This window comes from Diospyros lotus, chromosome 5, assembly GCF_014633365.1.
Source record: "Diospyros lotus cultivar Yz01 chromosome 5, ASM1463336v1, whole genome shotgun sequence".
Classification (NCBI taxonomy): domain Eukaryota; kingdom Viridiplantae; phylum Streptophyta; class Magnoliopsida; order Ericales; family Ebenaceae; genus Diospyros; species Diospyros lotus.
Window position 1 is genome coordinate 19,563,620 of NC_068342.1, and position 21,640 is coordinate 19,585,259.

The window sequence follows — 21,640 nt, forward strand, 5'->3', positions numbered from 1 at the left end:
TAAGAGTGTTGTGTAATATCATAGTTCTTATTGGATTACTTATATCCCATTCATATAGGAGCTAAATAATCATCTCATAAGAAATCCATGGAGGAGTATTGTGTAATATAATATTCCTTACTGGATTACTTTATATCCCATTAATATAGGAGTTAAATAATCTATCTCATGGAAAACCCATGTTTTAGACACATATTGGTAAGGTCTAGTAAGGAAAATGGAGCCAAGTGAGCTAAGGAGTATGAGTTTGGGCCAAGAAGTTCGAGTGAGTTTATGTTGTTTCAAAAATTTCAATAAAGAGACGTTCAATGGCACAACCAATGCTTAAAAAGAGAGTGAGATACCAAATACAATCTAATATCAAGCTTGTAAAAACCAAATACAAGGGGCACCCAAATTGAGGAAGATTTATTATATGGCATCCCTTAAGTACAAATAAGAAATATTATTATTTGTAATTTATTTCATTTTTCAAAATTAAAGACATTAGCGGCGGAAGACTACGCAAAGACAATAATCTCAATAAACATTATTATTCTTCTTGAGGTTCTTGAGGTGCAACTACTTATACATATATGTATATGATTCCAACTTGATTAATTTCCAACACTTTCATGAGCTTCGCTGTTAAAACTCTGGCTTCCATATCGATGAAATCCTGCATGAAAGAACCAAATTAAATGTGTTTTAACATGCACACATACATATATATAGATATCTATCTATCTATCTATATATATATATATATATAGAGAGAGAGAGAGAGAGGGGTACGTGGAACAGTCAAAATCTTTATCAATTGGAGGCAGATTAAAGGGCAGCCCACACTGGAGGGGAATGAGGGGGATGCGAGAGGGAAGGTAATCGCCAAATTGAAGCAGTGCGTCCTTTGCGCAGTTGCAGATAGCCACCTTATCGTCATTTGATTTTGCCAACTCGTTTACCTGCCCAGTACCCAAACAGCAAGCCTCGGATGGTGGCCCTGCCGCATTCGCCTCTCCTTTCAGGAATGGGAGGCATGGCTCCACAGCCGTGCTCACCGTTCCGCATGAAGGTGCTGCCATGGCCGCCTTACAAACCAGCAACAGCACACTCGCAAACACAAGTCGATGACGACATCGATCCATTTTTGGCACCTCAGAGCTGATTGCGACGGAGAAGAGCACCTTCTGTTGTGTATATATATATATACATACCAGGCCGCCTGGGCAATAATGGTTTGGTTTAGAACAAAATCTCTTGCTGCTGCCACCATGCAAATATCATGACCATAAAACTAGGAGAGCGGCACTTGCATTGCATGTGGAATTGTCATTTCTCAAGGCAAGGCATCTTTCGTATGGGAGACTCGAGAATGACTGAGGCAAAAGTCCACAAATCACAATGCACATAACCCCACAAATTAAATCATCTTTCACATTTGAGAAGGAAACAAGCTCAACTTGTGCTTTGAATCAAATGAACAACTTTATATAAATTACCCAAATGAACAACTTTATCAATGAAATTTACAATCATTATAAAAGGCTGTTAATTTAAGTTTATTCTAAGAAATTACATGAACAGATGGGGTATAAAACACATTATGAAGCTGTGAGGCCTAATTTCATACTGTGCATTTCACTTTGGGGGGGGAGTCTTCTTTTTTTCTGTAAACCTAGTTCAAAAATTTCCTACAGTTGGGAGCTCCACATAGACAGGGTACTTTGGACTCATCGGGATCAAATAAGTAATTGTACCTGTGAGAGAAATCAGAGAAGCCATTGAGAATAAAGGGAATGCCAAAGCCAGGTCTTGTTTGTTAACCAAATTTGAACCAAAAATAAAGGAACAAGCACAGCCAAATTTAACTTGACGTCAAAGGGGAGGAAAATTGTATGAGCTTACGTCAACTCATCACCCGCAGCCACATCAGTCTTGGCAATTAGAACAATCCGATTGTCTTCACCCGCGGTCAAAATCCTTGAATAACAGTTGGGCATGCACTGTGGAAGGGTAGTAAAATGTCAAGCCAGAACCGCATAAGAAATTAAGAAAAATGAATTACTGGAATCGTATCAAATATTCAATTCTCACTTTCCAGTATGCATTATCAAAATAAATATTAGTGAAACTCTATTATCAAGATTTTAGAGACTGCATAACTGAAACTAATCTAGGCACAAACAAATTAAATTTCGTTTAAATTTGTATCCCATGGTCATGCTATTGCTACGGGCATTTGATTTGATCTGTTCAATGAATCTGTCAGGAATATGTACACCATATCTCCCCAACCCACCTGCACCCTAACCTTAGTCCTGTCAATGGACCATTTAAACCTGAAACCAATAACCCAGTTTTGATTTAGTTATCTAGGGTCTGGTACTAAATATATATTGAATTACCAAACCTGGTTCAAATTATAGATATAATAAACAGTTGGAATAATGATAAAATATATATTATTAATTTTGATCCAATTAGTATCTAGATTCGTTTAAAAATAAAATATATAATATATCATATATAAATATATATTATGCATAAATAACAAAAAAAATAATGATAAAATTATAAACAATTAAAAGAGATGGTCAGGCCCATTCTAACTAGCCCATCTCAAGACTCATACTCATTAGGAGAAAGCCATTTGTTTATTGTCTCCCATCTCAAACCCATTTTCTTCAAAGCTCAAACCTTACTGCGCCATCGACATCTCTCTCTCAATCTCTAACTTCTCATTCTACGATCTCACTCGCCTCTCAATCTCTCTCTGGTATGATGAACTGCTCTCATTCTCTCGCTTGGCTATTGTGATGATAAACCTGTCAACAGATCCAATTTAGACCTAGGCCGGATCTAGTTCCAATTTATTTAGGGTTTGGTACAAAATATATATCCAATTGCTCGGACCCAATTCCAAATCCAATTACAGATATAACAAAGGGTCCAGATATAGATTTACCAATTCCAACCCGTTAGGGATCCATTGACATGCCCAGGCCAAGCAACTTGGGCTAGGCAGATAAGTTTCATGCCTAAAGCCCCAAACACTACTAAATCATGCTCAATTTTCAGATTCCCAGCAACTCTGTCCAAATGCATATGGTAAACGGATATTATTTCAATGTCCAGAACATGCTTTATTTTTTGGGGTTCTAGAACAAGGGCTTACAGAATGGTTGATCAAGCGTGCCATGTTCCCCTTATTTGTAGCATCAATCACTACTTCTTCACTAATCTTGAAAAGCTGCACAAGTATTAAAAACCACTGTTTTAGCATCACACTCAAAAATACAAACAGCAATTACAAGGTGTACCAGAAGCATTAGATTTCATGATAAGATAGCTTCAATATCAAAGTTTTAAGTACAGAAAAGCAATTAAGAAGTGCATCGGGAACAGCATATTTCAGAATGAAATTGATCATACTACATTGAATTACTCAAAAACCAAGCAATAGTTACATCATGGACACAAAAACGAACCTTCTAGTCAAGAAAACCCTTGTTAGGATTAGACTAAAGCAATCAAAGATTATGAAACAGTTTCAATATTGGCATGCAAGTGCACATGTATGTGAACAAAGACCAGTATAAAGGATTAACTCACATAACAATCTTTGCCTTCTAACTGATAGCGTGCCTCCCTCAAATCTGCAATGCTGCGCCTTACCTTCTCACCATAATACTCAACAACCTGGGCATGCATGTTCCAATATTAAAATTTTATCACTATGAAGCAACCCCAGGAAAAAATAAAATTTAACATGAATACTAGACTGCCACACAAACTCCAGACTCATCTAATGCTCGAAGAAACTGCATTGAAAATGGAACTAGAGGTATTGTTTCCAAATAAATGGCAAAACCAGAAAATTTAGTGTTTACGTGTCGGTAGCACAAGGAAGTCTTTTTATATTAGTAATTAGGAAACTGCAAGGAACCCAAGATAGACAGCAAAGTTCTGCTATTCTATTGCATACCATTTCTCCTTCTTGAATATCTTGTCGTGCAAAAAGCCCCCATCCATGTATTCCAGATTTACCAAAACAAACCCGATATTTTTCTGTTCTCTGAGGAAAAGAAAATGTACAGATAGAATGAGAAAAATGCACAAGATAGACGCTAAAAAACAATAAACCCCATAAATAAATATATTTGCCTGTAAATGGTTGAGGCGTTCCTTCAATGTCATAAAAGCCTTTGGATCTTCAACTTCCTGTTGAAAGAATAAACCATTTAGGCCACAAGTGCAACCAATTAAACAAGACTCCTAACAGATGAAGCTAAAATCATTTTTCCAAAGGATTCTCACAAAAAGGACCCAAGAAAGGGGAAAAATAAAATGTTCAACATTATAAGTAGGCAGAATTACTTGTGAATACAAATTCTTTATAGCGTCAAAAGAATGACATTGTGGCCCCACCAGCCGGTGGAATATTGCCTTTGCTCCAGCCTTCTGCAAAAGAAAAACAGAAAAAGTTGGACTGCATCCATTTAAAAACTGTGAGACTAGCTAAATTTGAGAGAAATGAAGTTAAGAAGAATGATAGAATTCCTAGGGTTACCTAGGGTTGTGACTGGAATTAGGGGGAGAAATCAGAATGATAGAATTGAAGGAGGGAGAGAAATTAGCAGAAAAGGGAGGGAGAATTAGAGAGAAACAAAACAGGGTGGAGAGAATTAGAAAGGAAGGAATTCCATTTCATTTCACATGATGTCCATCCTCTTACAAGTAGCCTTTTTATAGGCATAGCTAGCTGCTAATTGATTTCTTAACAGCACCCATGTGCTCCTAACAACTTGCAAAATATCTCCTAATAAACTCTTATAAACTATTACAATAATGCCCCTCTATTGCTCTTAGGGTCATGACAATTCCCCCGTCTTAAAATGCTTCTTATCCCCAAGAAACTTATTACCACTAAACCATTGTTTCTTCATCCAATTTCCATTCTCACTGTCTATTTAATCTCTTTCTCTCTCTTTCTCCTTCTAGGCCCATTCCTCTTTGCCTTTATGTTCCTTCTCTTTTGCTTTTCCTGCACTTGTAAAATGTTGTCTTCGCAGATCTCCATGCAAAGGCTCTCTTTTCCCACTGATCTGTGAGTCCCAACAATGTCTTGGGTCTTCACACATGAACTATGCTAGTACATGGTAGCAATTAGTAGTCCAACAACCTTTTCTCTCAACATCTTCCCAACTACATGGCAGTTCCTCTATTTAGCCCTAATGTTCTGCTCCCACAGATCAACGACTAGTTCCATGCATTCTTCCAATAAGCCATCTCCTCCTCTAGAACAAACTAGTACACTAGTACTTCCATCATATCTAAATGGACCAATATCCATAGGAGAATGCTAAATTATTATCTCCAGGGTAAGGCTGATCCCAACAGTACCTGAAGGGATTGATTGGTAATCACTATGATATCCCCCAGTTGGTGGCATTAGGGCATCAACAAACACAGTTCTCACTTTTCCACTCTTAAATAATTGGAGAGATCTGACAATTCATCAAGTGCCTTGAGTGTAAGTCTGTCAATAAGAAAGGCACTTAACAACCTAGGAAGGTCCTTGTCTGCAATTGCACAGAACCTTAGTCCTTCTACCTGCAATCTATTTACAATCGCTTCAGTAAGATTGAGTTCCTGCAGAACTTGTCGTCTTATTACCACCCTTTTTTACTTTCTTTTGGATGACGGAGGATGCAAAGAGCCTAGCCAAGACAAAAGCTCTTCCACCTTCTGCTTATGCTTTACCTTTATTCCTGCCCCATACCAAATTGCTCTCTGATAAACATATGATATTTCATAACATTGGGAAGATGATTTTTGGTTTGCAACAAGCCAATTCACAGAGGGTAATTGTAGCTCGTGGCCAAGCTCAATCTTTCCTTCCTTTGGAGGGCCAACCCTCGGAGAAGATGATCAAAATTAAAGGAACGGTGGGAAGAAAGAAGCTGATTGTGTTCATGGACAGTGGGAGCACGCATAGTTTCTTGGATGAGAATATAGCCAAGGAACTCTCATGTGTGCTGCAAACCACCATACCTCTTTCAATGATTGTGGCCAATGGCCACTGAATGATTAGTAGGTACAAATGTCAGGGGTTTACATGGAAAATGAAGGAGTATGAATTTTCAACAGACGTGACGATCCTGCAACTAGGAGGGTGTCAAATCATGTTGGGAGTGGACTGGATGAGGACAATGAGTCCTCTAATCTTTGATTTCAACACCCTAGAGGTGACCTTTGAGAAAGGAGGAAGGAGATTGACATTGACCAGATATGGAAGAAGGAGAATGCAGGGCCATCTCAAGAAGTCACCTGTAGAGGCTATTTGAGCATGAAGAATGAGCTATAGCCCAACTGCATTCTGTAATTGCTGTTAAGGTGGATGAGGATGGCAAGGGGAATAGCGAGTCCAGAATAGAGGACCACCAATGGCTCAAGCTAGACACCCTCACCGGATCCCCAAGCAAGCTAAACCTTAATGACTCTTAACACTCCTTATTGATTGAGTTTGAGGACTTATTCCTAGAGCCTTCATCCCTACCCCCTAACCGTTTCTTAGAACATACCATTCACCTTAAGCCTAACACAAGAACCTATAAATGTTTGTTCCTACCAATACTCCCCCTTTCAGAAAGCAAAAATTGAACGCCTCGTAAAAGGCATCCTTTCCAAGAACATAATCCAACTCAGCCAAAGCCCCTTTGCATCCCCTGTTCTTCTTGCTAAGAAGAAAGATGAGAGCTAGAGGTTTTGTGTAGATTATAGACAATTGAATTCCCACGCCATAAAAAACAAATTTCCTATTCCCATTGTTGATGACTTGCTAGATGAATTGGCAAGAGCAACCATATTCTCAAAACTTGATCTCAGATCCAAGTACCACCAAATCCAAATGAGTTGTTCAGACATCCCCAAAACCACCTTTCGTACCCATTGGCCTAACCAATGCTCCAACCACCTTCCAAGCACTAATGAACCATGTGTTTAGTCCCTATCTCCGAAAATTCATCTTAGTCTTCTTTGATGACATTTTAGTGTATAGCCCTAACTTGGAACAACACTTAAACCATCTCAAAACCACCTTTTAAGTCCTCAAATCCCACCAATTGTTTGTAAAGAAGTCAAAATGTACCTTTGCAGAAGGGAAGGTGGAATATCTAGGGCACATAATTACAAGTGAGGGAGTAACCATAGATCCTAAGAAAATCACGACTATGGTGGAGTGGCTGGTTCCCAAGACCATCAAGGAGTTAAGGGGATTCCTTGGGCTAACTGGCTATTATAGGAAGTTCATTAAGGGTTATTGAATGATCAGCAAACCCCTAACTAAGCTGCTTAAGAAGAATGGATTTGAATGGAGTGACAAGGCAGAAGCAGCTTTTAATGCTCTAAAGAGAGCTATGGTCCAAGCCCCTATTTTAGCCCTGCCTAATTTCACCAAATCCTTTAACCTAGAAACATATGCTTGTGACATAGGAGTAGGGGCAGTGCTGGTTCAAGAGGGCAAACCTATTGCATTCCTTAGCCAAGCCTTAGCTCCCTAACATTTGGGGCTAAGCATATACGACAAAGAGCTCATAGCAATCCTCATAGCGGTGGAAAAATAGAGACACTATTTGGAAGGGAATCTGTTTGTCATCAGAATAGACCAGGAGAGTATAAAATTCCTAGGGGAACAAAGGCTGCACACGCAGCTTCAAAGGAAAGGGGTGACCAAATTGCTTGGGCTGGACTATACCATTGAGTATAGAAAGGGCAAAGAGAATATAGTGGTTGATGCATTGTCTAGAAGGGAGGAAAAAGGAGAATGCCAAGCCATATCAGTGGTAGTCCCTGATTGGATAAAGGAGGTATCAGGGAGTTATGAGCAGTTAGCCTGGGCTAAAGACCTCATTACACAATTGGCAGCTGGGCCAACAGAACAAAAGGGATATACCTTAAAGGTAGGCCTACTGAGGTACAAAGGGAGGCTGGTGATTGGGGAAGACCCCTAGCTTAGGGAAAGAATTTTGCAAGCCTTGCAAGCATCACCTATTGGAGGGCACTCAAGGTTGAACGTCACCTACAACAAGGTAAGGTAGTTATTCTTTTAGCCTGGGATGAAGAAAGAGGTTATTGTCTTTGTGCTAGGGTGTCCTATATGTTAGAAATGCAAACACAAACAGGTGCCATACCCGGGGCTACTCCAACCCCAGGAGATACCTAAACAAGCATGGCAACACATCTCTATGGATTTTGTGGAGGGGCTATCGAGGTCTAAAGGTAAGAACACCATCTTGGTAGTTCTGGACCGGTTCATTAAGTTCAGTTACTTCCTTAGTATAGCCCACCGATTCACAGCCCCTAATGTGGCCAAATTGTTATTAGACGTTGTGGTAAAGGTAAATGGCCTACCCTTATCCATCACTTCTGATAGGGATAAGTTGTTCACCAACAACTTCTAAAAGGAATTGTTCAAACAATTGGAGGTTGGGTTGCACATGTCAACCGCTTACCACCCCGAAACAGACAGGCAAACAAGACGTGTGAACCAATGTCTTGAGGCTTATCTAAGGTGTGTCTACTTCTCCAAACCAAAGAGTTGGAATCAGTGGCTACCTCTTGTCCAGTGGTGCTATAATTCTAACTACCATAGCTCACTCAAGAGATCCCCCTTTGAGGCATTGTTAGGCTATGTTACAATTATTAGTATATATTATAATTTTTATATGTGTGTTTTATTTGTAATTAGATTAAGCCCATAGGTTTAAGGTCCATTATGCTTATTATAAATAACAAGCTAAGAGAGCCTAGTCTTTTAGGTTTTTTCTAATAATTATTTTCTCACAAGGTATCAGAGCCACTGGTGAGAAAAAAACCCTAGTCGTCGCTGTGTATCTTTTTCCAACGACCGTCAAACCCTAGCTGTCAAACCCTAACCATCACTGCCCAATACTAGAACCCCACTGTCCGACCACCATTGAATAACACCGCCACCACCATCGGGTTCGCCGCCACTAGATCAACCGACCACTGAAGACTCGCCGCCGCTAGACCACCCACTTGTCGCTGCCGCTTGTTGACTCCGTCTCCACGCACCGACGCGTGACAGCACGTCCGCCGACCAATCTTTTCTGGCTTCTCCAGATCTGATGACGACAACCCCTGAAGCCAATTCTGGTGTCAAAACTCTCACCATGTCCGATTTCAGTGACGTCGTTTCTGCCAGTGCTATTCCCGCTCCAGCACTTATTGCCCCTAATGCCTCTCAATTCTTTACTGTCACCAATCTTGGGACAACCAATATTACCACTGTCAAGTTGATACGGTCGGCCAATTATCTCTCATGGACAGCCTTTGTCAAAATGTGGTTTAAAGAGCAAAGCCAAACAGATCATCTTACCACAAAGGCTGAAAGTGTGTCATAAGCGAATCAGGCTAGATGGGAACAAGTTGATGCCCAATTATGTAGCCTCCTATGACAGTCTATTGATCATTCCATCATGCAACTCTTTCGCCTCTTTGAAACTTGTGTTGATGTGTGGAAGGAAGCTGAAAAGTATTATACAAACGACATCCAACGTTTGTACATTGTGGTTTCCAATATCAAGAATCTCAAGCAGGAGTCGTCCATGGAATCTTATATGGGGCAGGTTCAGGCTCTCATGCAAGAATTTAATGCTCTTCTTCCTCTCACTACAACCTGCACCGAACAAATTGCTCAAACGTTGAAGTTTATTATGGTTATTGCTCTCTCCAGTCTGAAACCAGAGTTTGAAGCCATCAAGCATTAAATCTTGACCAGCTCCGCTAGCCCTACCATGAAGGACTCTTTCAAAAGGTTGTTGAATATGATAGGTGCACATGGTATGTCCTCTTCTTCTCATATTCCTCCAGCCAAATCTTCAACTCTTGTGTCTCAGGCTTCCACCGTAGGACAAAGAGGACGCAATAATAATCGCTCATGTCCACAGTGTACCTTTTGTAAGAAATTGGGTCATCTTGAGGAGAAATGCTGGAAAAAAACATAGTCGGTCAACTGCTCCACTTGTGTCATCTACCAGTGCAGCTCATATATTTCAGAGCAATCCTAATCCTGCTCAATCTCCACCAGGTTCACAATTGGTACCTATGTCTGCAGCTGAGTATGATGCCTTCCTGAAGTTCCAAGCCACCCAACAATCTCATCCTTGTAATCCTGTTACTTGTGTTGCTCAAGGCTCATCAATTAGTCCTTGGATTATAGATTCTAGCGCCACTAACCATATGTGTGGTAATGAATTTCATTTCTCCCCGCTTACCTATTCTAATACCTTACCTATTGTTACCTTGGCTAATGGCACCAAAACTGCAGTTAAAGGAATCGACCAAATCACACCCACCTCGTCTTTCTCATTAAATTTTGTTTTATATGTTCCTGATAGTCCTTTTAATTTGATTTCAATTAGCCAACTTACCAAAACCCTTAACTATTGCGTTATCTTTATTCCTACCTCTGTTTGTGTTTAGGACCAGGGTACAAGGCAAACGATTGGCGTTGGGCGTGAGTCACAAGGTCACTATCATCTTGTTGTGCCTAGTTTGCCGGTAGCTTGCACCAGTGCCGCTTCCCCAGATCTTCTCCATTATCGTCTCGGTTATCCCAGCCTCTCCAAACTGAAGAAATTAGTTCCTAGTTTGTCGTCATTGTCCATGTTTAATTGTGAGTCGTGCCAGCATGGTAAACACGCTTGTCATTCTTTTTCTCGTCGGGTCAATAATAGGGCTAAGACTCCCTTTTCCCTTGTGCACTATAGTGTATGGGGGCCTAGTCGCGTCAATTCTATTCTTGGTTTTTCATATTTCGTTACTTTCATTGATGACTTTTCTCGTTGCCTTGGTTGTTTCTTATGAAGAGTCGGTCCGAGTTGTTTTTTATTTTTTAGACATTTACTGCTGAAATAAAAACACAGCTTGGAGTTTCTATACGTGTCTTACGTAGTGATAATGCCCCTGAGTATTTTTCTTCTCCATTTACTACTTTTATGACTGCTAATGGCATCCTGCATCAATCCTCTTGTCCTTACACACCTCAACAAAATAATGTTGCTGAGCATAAGAATCGCCATCTTATTAAGACTGCACGGATGCTCTTTTTACATTCCAATCTTCCCACCAAATTTTGGGACGATGTTGTTCTAACTACATGTTATCTAATCAATCACATACCATCTTCAGTGTTACAGGAGCAAATTCCTCATTCCCTTTTGCTCCCTACACACCACTTTATTCTATTCCTCTTTGTGTTTTTGTATGTATTTGTTTTGTGCAAAAAGGCCATAAGTGTTACTCTCCTGAGTTGCATCGCTATGTTTTGTCTGTTGATGTCACATTCTTTGAACATCAGTCTTTTTTTTCGGTTGCTTAGCCTGATTCACAGAGTCTTCACTAGGTTTTTCCTATTCCTTTTTCTTTTCTTCCGTTGTCCTCCTCTGGTCCGTCTGTCTCCTCTACGTCGCCTACCCTACCGTTTTCCGGTCCACCTACCACGGCTCCACTTCTTACATATCACCGTCGTCCTCATCCCGCTACCAGCGCCAACATTCCTCCAGCCCAGAACTCTCCTAACTCGCTCTTTGTGGTCCCTCTTGCCCTAAGCCCGACAATCTCCCTATTGCTCTTCGCAAAGGTACACAGTCTACTCGTCAAGCCCATCCTATTTATAACTTTTTATGCTATGACCGTTTGTCTCCTTCTTATAGTGCCTTTGTTTCGAATCTTTCCTCTGTTTCTATTCCTAAAACCACAAGTGAAGCTCTGTCCCATCCTGGTTGGCATCAAGCTATGTTAGATGAGATTGACGCCTTACATTCAAATGGTACTTGGGATTTGGTGTCTTTACCGTCAGGAAAGACTCCCGTTGGTTGTCGTTGGGTATTCACTCCCAAAGTGGGTCCTGATGGCTAGGTGGAATGTCTTAAGGCCCGCTTGGTTACAGCTATACTCTCTCTCCTATTGCGAAAATGTCCTCTGTTCACCTTTTTCTCTCTCTAGCTGCCAGCTGCCACGCGTCATTGGCCACTCTATCATCTTGAGATTAAAAATGTCTTTCTTCATGGTGATTTACAAGAAGAGGTATATATGGAGAAACCACCTAGTTTTGTTGCTACAAACTCAAGAAGTCTCTCTATGGTCTGAAACAATCTCTACGGGCGTGGTTTGGCAGATTCAACACTGTGGTTCAAGCCTTTGGTCTCACTCAAAGTGAGGCTGATCATTCGGTTTTTTATCGCCATTCTTCTTCCTTATGTATCTACCTGGTTGTTTATGTAGATGCCATTGTTCCAACCTGATCACAAGGAGTGATCAGGTTGGAATACAGGAACATCTATATCAGCACTTTTAGACCAAAGACCTAGGCTGACTTCGGTATTTATTGGGTATTGAAGTTGCTCAATCAGGAGATGGTATTTCAATTTCTCAGAGGAAGTATGCACTTGACATCTGAGAAGAAACTAGTATGGTGAATTGCAAACCAATTGACACCCCAATGGATCCGAATGCCCGACTCTTGCCCAGATAAGGGGAGCTTTATTCAAACCCTGGAAGATATAGAAAACAGTCACTCGTCCTGACATTGCTTTTGTTGTGAGTGTAGTTAGCCAATTCCTCAGTTCTCCATGTGATTCTCACTGGGATGTTATCCGAATTCTAAGATATATCAAAAGAGCGTCAGGTAAAGGGGCTACTTTATGAGGATAAGGGACACACGGATATTTGTTGTTATGCAGATGCAGATTGGGCAAGATCTCCTTTTGATCGTCGGCCAACTTCTGGGTATTGTGTTCTTGTGGGAGGAAATCTGATTTCTTGGAAAAGTAAGAAACATAATGTAGTAGCTAGGTTTAATGCATAGGCAAAGTATCGGGCAATGGCTAATGCAACTTGTGAGCTCATCTGGCTTAAACAACTTCTGCAAGAACTCAAGTTTTGTGAAGTGTCTCCTATGAAACTTATTTGTGATAATCAAGCTGCCTTACATATTACTTCCAATCCAGTGTTTCATGGACAGACTAAACATATTGAAATCGATTGTTATTTTGTTAGAGAAAAGCTTGTTGAAGGTGTTATTGTTACAGAGTTTGTTAACTCCAATGATCAACTTGCAAATGTCTTCACTAAGTCTCTAAAGGGTGCTCGAGTGGAATATATTTGTAACAAGCATGGTGCATATGATATCTATGCTCCAACTTGAGGGGGAGTGTTACAATTATTAGCATATATTATAATTATTATATGTGTGTGTTTTATTTGTAATTAAATTGAGCCCATAAGTTTAAGGCCCATTATGCTTATTATAAATAACAAGCTAAGAGAGGCTAGTCTCTTAGGTTTTTTCTCATAATTATTTTCTCACAGGCTATAAGCCCCTATTAATACTCACAGTGATGCACTATTCTAATGTAGAGCTTACAACTGATCAACACTTGAGGCAGAGACAAGAGGCCCTGCAGGAATCAAAAAGGAGCTAACAGTGGCATAGAACAGGATGAAGCAATTGGCAGACCGGTGGAGTGAAAGGAGTTTTGAGGAGGGTGATATGGTATATTTGAAAGTAAGGAGGTCCCAACAACAGCTATTCACCAATCTTCCTCCAAATAAGTTAGGCCTACGTACTTTGGGTCATACCAAGTGCTAGCTAAAGTGGGAAAGGTGGCTTATCAACTACAACTTCCCGAAGCGATTAGAATCCACCTAATCTTCCACGTGTCCCTCCTGAAGAAGTCTGTAGCCCATGACTGAATCAATCTAGAGCTGCCCTCCTTACAGACGATAGAGCTGTTGGCCGTGCTGGATAAGAAAGTCATCTACCAAGACTCTCTACCCTTGACACAGGTGCTGGTGTAATGGACCAACCACCATCCAGATCACACCACGTGGGAGTATCTATCGAAGCTACTCACACAATTTTCCCAAGTGATCAGACTATTGTAATTTCTTAAGGACAAGAAATGTTTTAAGGGAAGGGGTATTGTCACGCTCTTAAGGTAGAATTGTCTATTACTTTAAATTTCTTGTAATTGCCATTATGCTGAGAAGGAGTACTAGAGTCGTTACAAGCTATTGGGCAAGGGGATACCTTCTAGAAAGCCCCTAACCACCTATACATGTAAGAGCCACACATTCCTAAAAAGGCAATCGATGAGAATATTCTAATATGCCTCTCTCTCTCTCTCTCTCATGTTATTCCCCCTCTCTCTCTATTCTTTCTCCCTTTCTCTCTTTCATTCTCAAGACAACTACCGAATTCCTCATCAAAATTCTACAATCCCCCTTGTGAGTACCTCGGGCACTAACATCTACCTTCGCCTTCAAAGTGAAGTCAAAGGCCACGAAATTGCTCGGTTGCAGTCCCCAAAGCAATAAACTCAGGTAACGCCTCTCTAATCGCTTATTGCACCCATTTCTAGTACCCGCTTCCAAATTCCGAGCCTCAATTCAATGGTCGAGGATGACCGACTCTCCGTTGCCTTCAAGTCAAACCAAGAGTTGATTGGGAATCACCTGGCTCAGCTTCGTCAATTTGTTAGATTTACTTCTGACCGTGCTTCCCTTCTCACTACTATCTCCAATCTACAGCTGAGGACCACCGGCTCAAATGTAACTTCATGAGAGTTTGCATGGGTATTGCTTCGCGACCTGTATCACCTCAGTCACCTGTAACGACCCAGATCCAGTCACTCCAGAATCACCGTCGAAGTTGCTTGGGTCTGTTTTGCCTTCACAATCTCGACCTTAATCACTGCTAGAAACTTCCAAATTTCTCAACCGATGATCGTTAACCTGTTCTATCTTCAAGAGTCAAACAAGGACTACCAGGGTTCACAACTGTGGATGATTGGCTCAATTCACCATCAATTTCGAGCCAAGAACTGATATGGGTTGCAGGAATCACAATTGAGAATCGATTGGCTTTGATACCATTTGCCACATTCCTAGGATTACCTAGGTTTGTGATTGGGATTAGGGGAGAAATCAAAATGATAGAATCGAAGGAGGGAGAGAAATTAGCAGAAAAGGGAGGGAGAATTAGAGAGAAACGAGAGAGGGTAGAGAGAATTAGAAAGGAAGGAATTCCATTTCATTTCACATGATGTCCATCATCTTACAAGTAGCCTTTTTATAGGCATAGCATGTTGCTAATTGATTTCTTAACAGCACCCATGTGCTCCTAACAATTTGCAAAATATCTCCTAACAAACTCTTATAACCCTATTACAATAATACCCTTCTATTACTCCTAGGGTCATGATAGTACATTTTTATGAAGGTTGTCAGTGTTGCATATCAGCAACAATTGCACACTTCCATCACAAGATATTTTGTGTGATATTACTTTTTAATCTTGGAAGAAAAAAAAACTTATCCATGAAGGGATAGAAGTTGTCCATGAAGGGATACCTCTTGTCCATTACTAAAAGATATTAGAACTAATCAATTAAGATCAAAACAAGCCAAATTTTCATCTAGTCTCCCAACTTTAGACATTGATAACAATTTTGAACTACGAACTCTAACCTTGTCTATGCATAGAATTTTCTAGAATTTATATTAGCAAATTTAATCAGACTTTTATAAGTAGAATTTGAGCTATTCTCGTGCATATATAAGACATGCAATTTATTTCGTGATATGTTGCTAGCATGCACATTTTTATTTGACTTTTTTGAATATTATCACACTGAGATATTCACGTCTTGTTATCAGGTCTCATATTCATATCCTGCTTCTTATAGACTGACAGAATAGTTTATAATACAAAAAATGAAAGCTCAGGGAAACATGATAAGCATGCAACAAAGTGCAAGAACTTCCAGAAAGAATTAAAAAATTAAATTATAAAGATAGGAGATGCATTAATGTTACCTTATTGTTTGATCTTATATACATGCGACACCTTGCAGCGGAGAGTGGCTCAGAGTCATTACTTTGTACATTTGAGGAAACAGGAAGCTCTGTTGCCTTTGATGAAACTACCTTTGAATCTTTGAAGCAATGTTCTTGCTTCTGATATTGATTTTGGAAACTTCTGGTGGAGAATACCCCTTCTGGAGTCTGCAAAACTAAAACATTCTCTGGGTTTGGGACTCTGCACCAAAGAACAAGGTATGAAGACTCTGCATTGCCATAGCTAGTGCAAAACACTCATTTTTTCCTTTTCAGTGTAGGATTTATCGGTCAAGGGGACGTATGGTGATCTTTAAGCACAAGTACATCCATAGTTCCAACATCTTGGAACATCACCAGAACCTAGAGTGCTAAATTTTAAAATTATAAAGCCATATATAATCATAGAGCAATCTCAATCAGACAACAAAGATTGCTAGCAATGTCATTACAATTTAAACAATGTAGTGACTTTCATGCCATCTAAAGCAAATCAAGCCAAAACTTCCTTGCTAATTGAGTGTTCTTTAACTTTTTAAAGGCAGCAGAAAACAAGAGATTCAAGTGTAGGAGAAAAACAATAAGCAGGCATCTTTCATCCCATGACTTATATTAGATCGGAGGGACTGTGCAATGCACCAAAAGTCAGTTTTCTAGGCCTGACAGTTTGTCACAGACATTTTGGTGGAAGGATTTTCAAAGAAAGTTGTGCCTTTAACTAGATAGACCCAAAAGACTGTAAAGCTTCAGTGGCTTGAAGCCTGTGAGCAGAGTTTTCAGATTTCAAGCACAGGCTGACCACAACAATGGTCCTGACTATTCCAGATGGATTGGGAGGATTTGTTGTTTACATTAATTCTTCATAGACAACACTTAGATGCATGCTGATGCAACACGGGCAGGTAGTGGCCTATGGTTCTAATAAGTAATGATTAACAAAACTAATTTAGAGTTGGTAGCAGTAGCGTCATATTGAAGATATGGATGGTGTCACTATTTATATGGGGAACAATTTAAAGTGTATACAGATCATAAGAGATTAAAGTATTTGGCCTCCTGAAAATAGTTGAACATGAAACAAAGGTGAGTAGAGTTCCAAAAGGACTATGAATGCACCATCTTGTATGATCCAGGGAAAGCTAATGTGGTAGCTGGTGACAACATTGTCAAGTTTGATGATAAGTGAATGGCAGTTACTTAAGAATTTTAGTAAGCTACCCGTTGATGCCCAATGTTCAGAAATAGATTGTGCAAATTGCACAGGTACTAGCACAGCAATGTGTACAAGATATGATAACCCAAAGACAAGATTATGACTCCTTGATAAAGAAGGAAGAAATGCAATTGGATAAGGATACAAATTTGTGTTAATAGAAGATTGAATTCTTAAGTTTCAGAATAGATAATGCATTCCAAATATAGAGGAAGTAAACGCTTCATCTGAATAGTACCAAGATGTATGAGACTTGAGAGAGCCATTTTGGTGGCAAGAAAAGTTGAGTATGTGTCTAGATGTCTTGTGCATTGGCAGACCAAGACAGAGTATCAACAACCTACAATACTGTTTCGATCATTGGTTATTCTAGAATGGAAATGGCAGCATGTCGCTATGGACTTTGTGAGCAAATTGCCTAAGACACTGCATGGCTGTGATGCAATCTGAGTCAATGTAGATAGACTGACCAAGACTGCATATTTCTTGACCATCCACAGTAGCTAGATTGGCCTGAATGTACATTGATGAGACCATCAGACTATAATATTCCCCTAACTATAATCTCAAACAAGAACCCTAGATTTCCATCCAGATTTTGGGAGGCTCTAGCTGGACTAGGTTCAAGATTGAGTTTTAGTACAACATACCATCCTTAGTCCAATGGACAGTCTAAGCGAACTATACAAAAACTTGGAGCTTGTCGTGTGCATGCACTAGGGATTCAAAGGTAGTTGGGATAAACCATTTTCCTCTGATAGAGTTTGCTTATAATAATAACTACCAATCTAACACAAAGATAACACCATTTGAGGCAATACAATTTAAGCAGCATACTTTCTTTGAATTGTCTGAAGTAATTCTAACCCAAGGTGTGATGACTAGAAAATATTTCTCTTTCCTTATCTTTCAATCTCAAATTCTTATTTTCGTAGGCCTACTTCCAAACTAGCTTTTAGTCACTAAAATTAATCTTTTCAACCTTCTTTTACCTCTAAATTGTGTATCAATCAATTATATACCAAACCCCTAGCCCTTTCTACAATTTTTCCTAGCCTAACTTTAAATAAGCTTCCAATCAGACAATATCAAAATTCTGGATCTTACCCAAACTCCAAAACTCAATTTCCCAGGCTCGCCCAAAAACCTCACAGTTTCAAGCAACTCACCACTTCCCTTCTCAACACTTTAATAGTGTCAATGTTTTTTGTACAATGAAAATGCCTTTATATAGGTGGACATGTACCAAAACAAAAACTCACAAAGAAACAAATGTATACTTTTTGAATAATTGTTGTAGCTGAGAATCCTCTTGAGAAATCTCTAGTTTAAAATTGCAATAACTTCCTTCTCATACTCTCTTAAAGAAGACAAATTAAGATTTTTCTTCTTTCCGCCTTTTTACACTCCTCTTGCAAGTTTATTGAATGTAAAACAGTGAAAACCATAGTTGTTCAATAAACTTAAGAGAATGTTTGAAATTAATGCTTATCCTTCCTTGTTTTTGTCTTCAATGCCTTATACATAGAATTTTTATATTTTGAGACATTCAACATTCATTTTCAAACTCATTAAATGCATTTCTGCGGGTAGTTGGCATAAGAGAAATTTGAAATTTCATTCCAGAAAATCAATTGATTCCCCAATCAAGAGACTAATGGCTCAGCTGATGTTGCCCCCAAAACTCAGGCAGCTTCTAGTGGTGTTTTCCAAAATTAAGATCTCATCTACTAAACGCTAAAGTAACCTTAAGGCAACTGAACAGGTAGTTGAACCCTTCCGGAATCCAAATTTCATTGCCTGTTAATCCTTCAAGTGACTGATAGATCAACCCATGATTCTGACAGGTTCAGTAGGACACATGCTTCTGAGAGAAACAATTACTTGACTAGATTGGACTCAGAATCTTTAGGCGACCCTTCAAGCTAATTGGTCCTTGATGGAGTCCAAAATCTAAAGGTTCATCAAGTGGTCCTTGGGCAGTTGGCTCGTGCTACACTTTCCTTCAGGCAACTAATGTAACACCTGATGGTGTTTAGAATACAACTTCTTGTCGACTAGTATGCAGGCAAGCAACTAATTGCTCACCTGAGTGTTTTAAGCGACTAAGAGTCTCTTGAGAGTTGCACCTTTAATGTCATTAGTTCATCATCAAAAGATAACTTAGGGTTATATTATGCTCAAGTTATGCAAGTTTATTGAGTATTCACCTAGTTGAGGCAATCCATTAAAGGTTTAAGGAGGGAGTAGCATTCTGCCTCCATTCAGTCAACTGAATTAGTGATGTAGTTAACTAAATTCAACCAATGAAATAAGAACATCTAGGCAATTTGTTGCAATTTAATCAATTGAGAGGGAGATATAGCTGACGACATACTGTTGCTAGGTAAGACTTTTGGTCACTGTTGAGACACATTCAAATGAGTGAAGAATTCAGTTGACTGAAAGTTGATTCCCAGTAAGATGATTTGCTTATTAGAACAGCTCAATCGACTAATAAGGCAACTCAGCCAAGGTTCACCTTATTGGGACAATTCAATTGACCCGAGTAAAGCATTTAGTCAACTGAAATGTCAATAACAGAGCTTTCAGAAAAAGATAAATTGGAACCAAAGTAGGAGCATGGGCATATGATACACTTGTTTAATACTTGCTTTATTTCATTTGAATATATACATTTATAGAGCAATTAATTCCTATTTTCTTAAGAGTTTACTAAGATGCCCCAATGATACACTTGTTATTAATATTTTCACCATTTACTACTAATCAGTTTAACTATTATTAATAGTTTTACAATTTGTAATACTAATATTTTGATATTATTTATATTATAGATTATTAATCAATTTTAAAATTATAATATTATTGTGTAATAAATTATTTATCATCAATCAACTTTGCTATTTATGATATTGTTGATATTTTTATATTATAATATTACTATTTGTTAATTTCAAATTTCAAATTTTTGTTATTTATAATGATTTTAATGTAAATATAATTTATATTCATTTTGATAGAACTAAAATCTCATGTTTTCTATTTGAAAAATGAGGGAAAACTCCTCCTATTTTTGTGAATAAAACCATGGAAAACATATTAAAGATGTCTTCTAAAAGCTAATATAAATTTGGGAAACAGAATTTTTACTTTCTATTTGAAAATTTCTCTCATTTGAACACATCTTCCACAAAAGAGATCTTGTTTTCTATAGCAGCAGCCCCTATGTTTCAAAATCTACAAGGCCCGATTACCAACAAATTATACCGATTAGATGCCCTCACTAAAACCATGGAGCATTTAGTACAAGTCAACACATAGTTACAATATCAATAGGGAATGACTTGCAATGCTAATGAAGTTTTCAATACTTTTTTTTTCCTACAAAAGCAAACAAGACAGAAGTGTCCCCAATGTCCAAGCTAGTTGTTCTTGGTCAGGATGGGACAATACAGGACCTGTTGCTCCACTTTTTACCACTGTAAACTGTTCCATAACTAATTCTTGAGAAAGCCTATACACTTGTCTTGTGATTGTGGAGGACACCTCATGACCTTTTGTATTTTAGGACGCACACTCATGCATATATCTGTAACACTCTTACATGGATTACCACTTACCACCTGAGAGACAGCTTACTTTATCAAGAAACAAAGGTGCGCTGGTATGACATACCAAATAACATTAGCATAGCCATGCATTTTTGAAAAAAGATAAAATTTTATTAATTTAGAAGAGGAGCATAGCCATGCATCAACAGAGACGAAAAAGACAAAAAGAAAAAGGGGTAGAACAAACCTGTGAACAGCACAATATGATACACATTTGGTAGCAAGCCTCCCATTCTTCTCCACACAGTGTAACTGGAAGTTAACCACAACAGAACAACCAATATATAATCAAAAGCGGATAAAAAATAAAGGCTTCTCTGTAAGGGATATGATAGAACATTTCTGACATTACATTGCAGTCACTGGGTCAATTTAAACTAATGGAACAGAAACAAAATCACCAAACATCCAACTTTTGACAAAAAATGACTCATCCATTGCAACAAATTGGCTACCTATTTGTTTCTCCTCTTTTTCTACTATATCTCATATTCTCAGCCACCCAGAAATTTTGAATGTACATTAAGTCATCAATAACAGCAATAAACCAAAACCTTAATCCCATAGGTGGTATCTTGACTATATCTTTTGTTCTGTAAAACATTTATAAACTATGTAGAAGAAATTAATGTCGAGTAGTTTGATTTACAACTGTAATTACTTTTGTTGCTGTGTTGCTGTTGCATTTAGAAGGTTGTGTTAGTTAAGTTGTTAATACAGTTGCTGTAATTTGTAATAGTTTGTTAGTAAGGATAGCTGGTGTATATATATCTAGCTGTGCCTTATTTCTTCATTCAACTAATTCAGATCTACCGAAGTTCATTTTCGACTTCTTCTTCTCGTTTCTTTGTGTCTCTTTCTATTTTACATCTTGAAACCCTAACTTTACATGGTATCAGAGCCATTG

The 21,640-nt window shown here is 38.8% G+C and overlaps 2 protein-coding genes across 2 annotated transcripts in view; both read right to left on the reverse strand.

Annotated features, from left to right (window-relative positions):
* Positions 1-627: 627 nt before the first annotated feature.
* LOC127802140 (non-specific lipid-transfer protein-like) lies at positions 628-1,127 on the reverse strand. Its single transcript, XM_052337837.1, has 2 exons — positions 775-1,127; positions 628-658 (listed from the first exon to the last, which is right to left on the reverse strand). The coding sequence occupies exons 1-2, from the start codon at positions 1,125-1,127 to the stop codon at positions 628-630; spliced, it is 384 nt and encodes a 127-aa protein (XP_052193797.1).
* Positions 1,128-1,442: 315 nt separating this feature from the next.
* LOC127801043 (histone-lysine N-methyltransferase ATX3-like) overlaps positions 1,443-21,640 on the reverse strand; it is a 50,145-nt gene continuing 29,947 nt past the window's right edge. The window contains exons 16-24 of the mRNA XM_052335843.1: positions 20,921-20,985; positions 15,886-16,108; positions 4,360-4,443; positions 4,147-4,203; positions 3,968-4,057; positions 3,595-3,681; positions 3,158-3,232; positions 1,888-1,985; positions 1,443-1,739 (exon numbers count right to left, since the gene is read on the reverse strand). Coding sequence (XP_052191803.1) covers positions 1,658-1,739; positions 1,888-1,985; positions 3,158-3,232; positions 3,595-3,681; positions 3,968-4,057; positions 4,147-4,203; positions 4,360-4,443; positions 15,886-16,108; positions 20,921-20,985 — 861 coding nt within the window. The 3' untranslated portion in view covers positions 1,443-1,657. The remainder of the gene's footprint in view (positions 1,740-1,887; positions 1,986-3,157; positions 3,233-3,594; positions 3,682-3,967; positions 4,058-4,146; positions 4,204-4,359; positions 4,444-15,885; positions 16,109-20,920; positions 20,986-21,640) is intronic.

Coding starts and splice junctions, on each gene's coding strand:
- LOC127802140 (XM_052337837.1), bottom strand. CDS start 1,127: ATGGATCGATGTCGTCATCGACTTGTGTTTGCGAGTGTGCTGTTGCTG. Junction 659..774: donor AAAGATTTTGACTGTTCCAC/GTACCCCTCTCT, acceptor TCTTTCATGCAG/GATTTCATCGATATGGAAGC.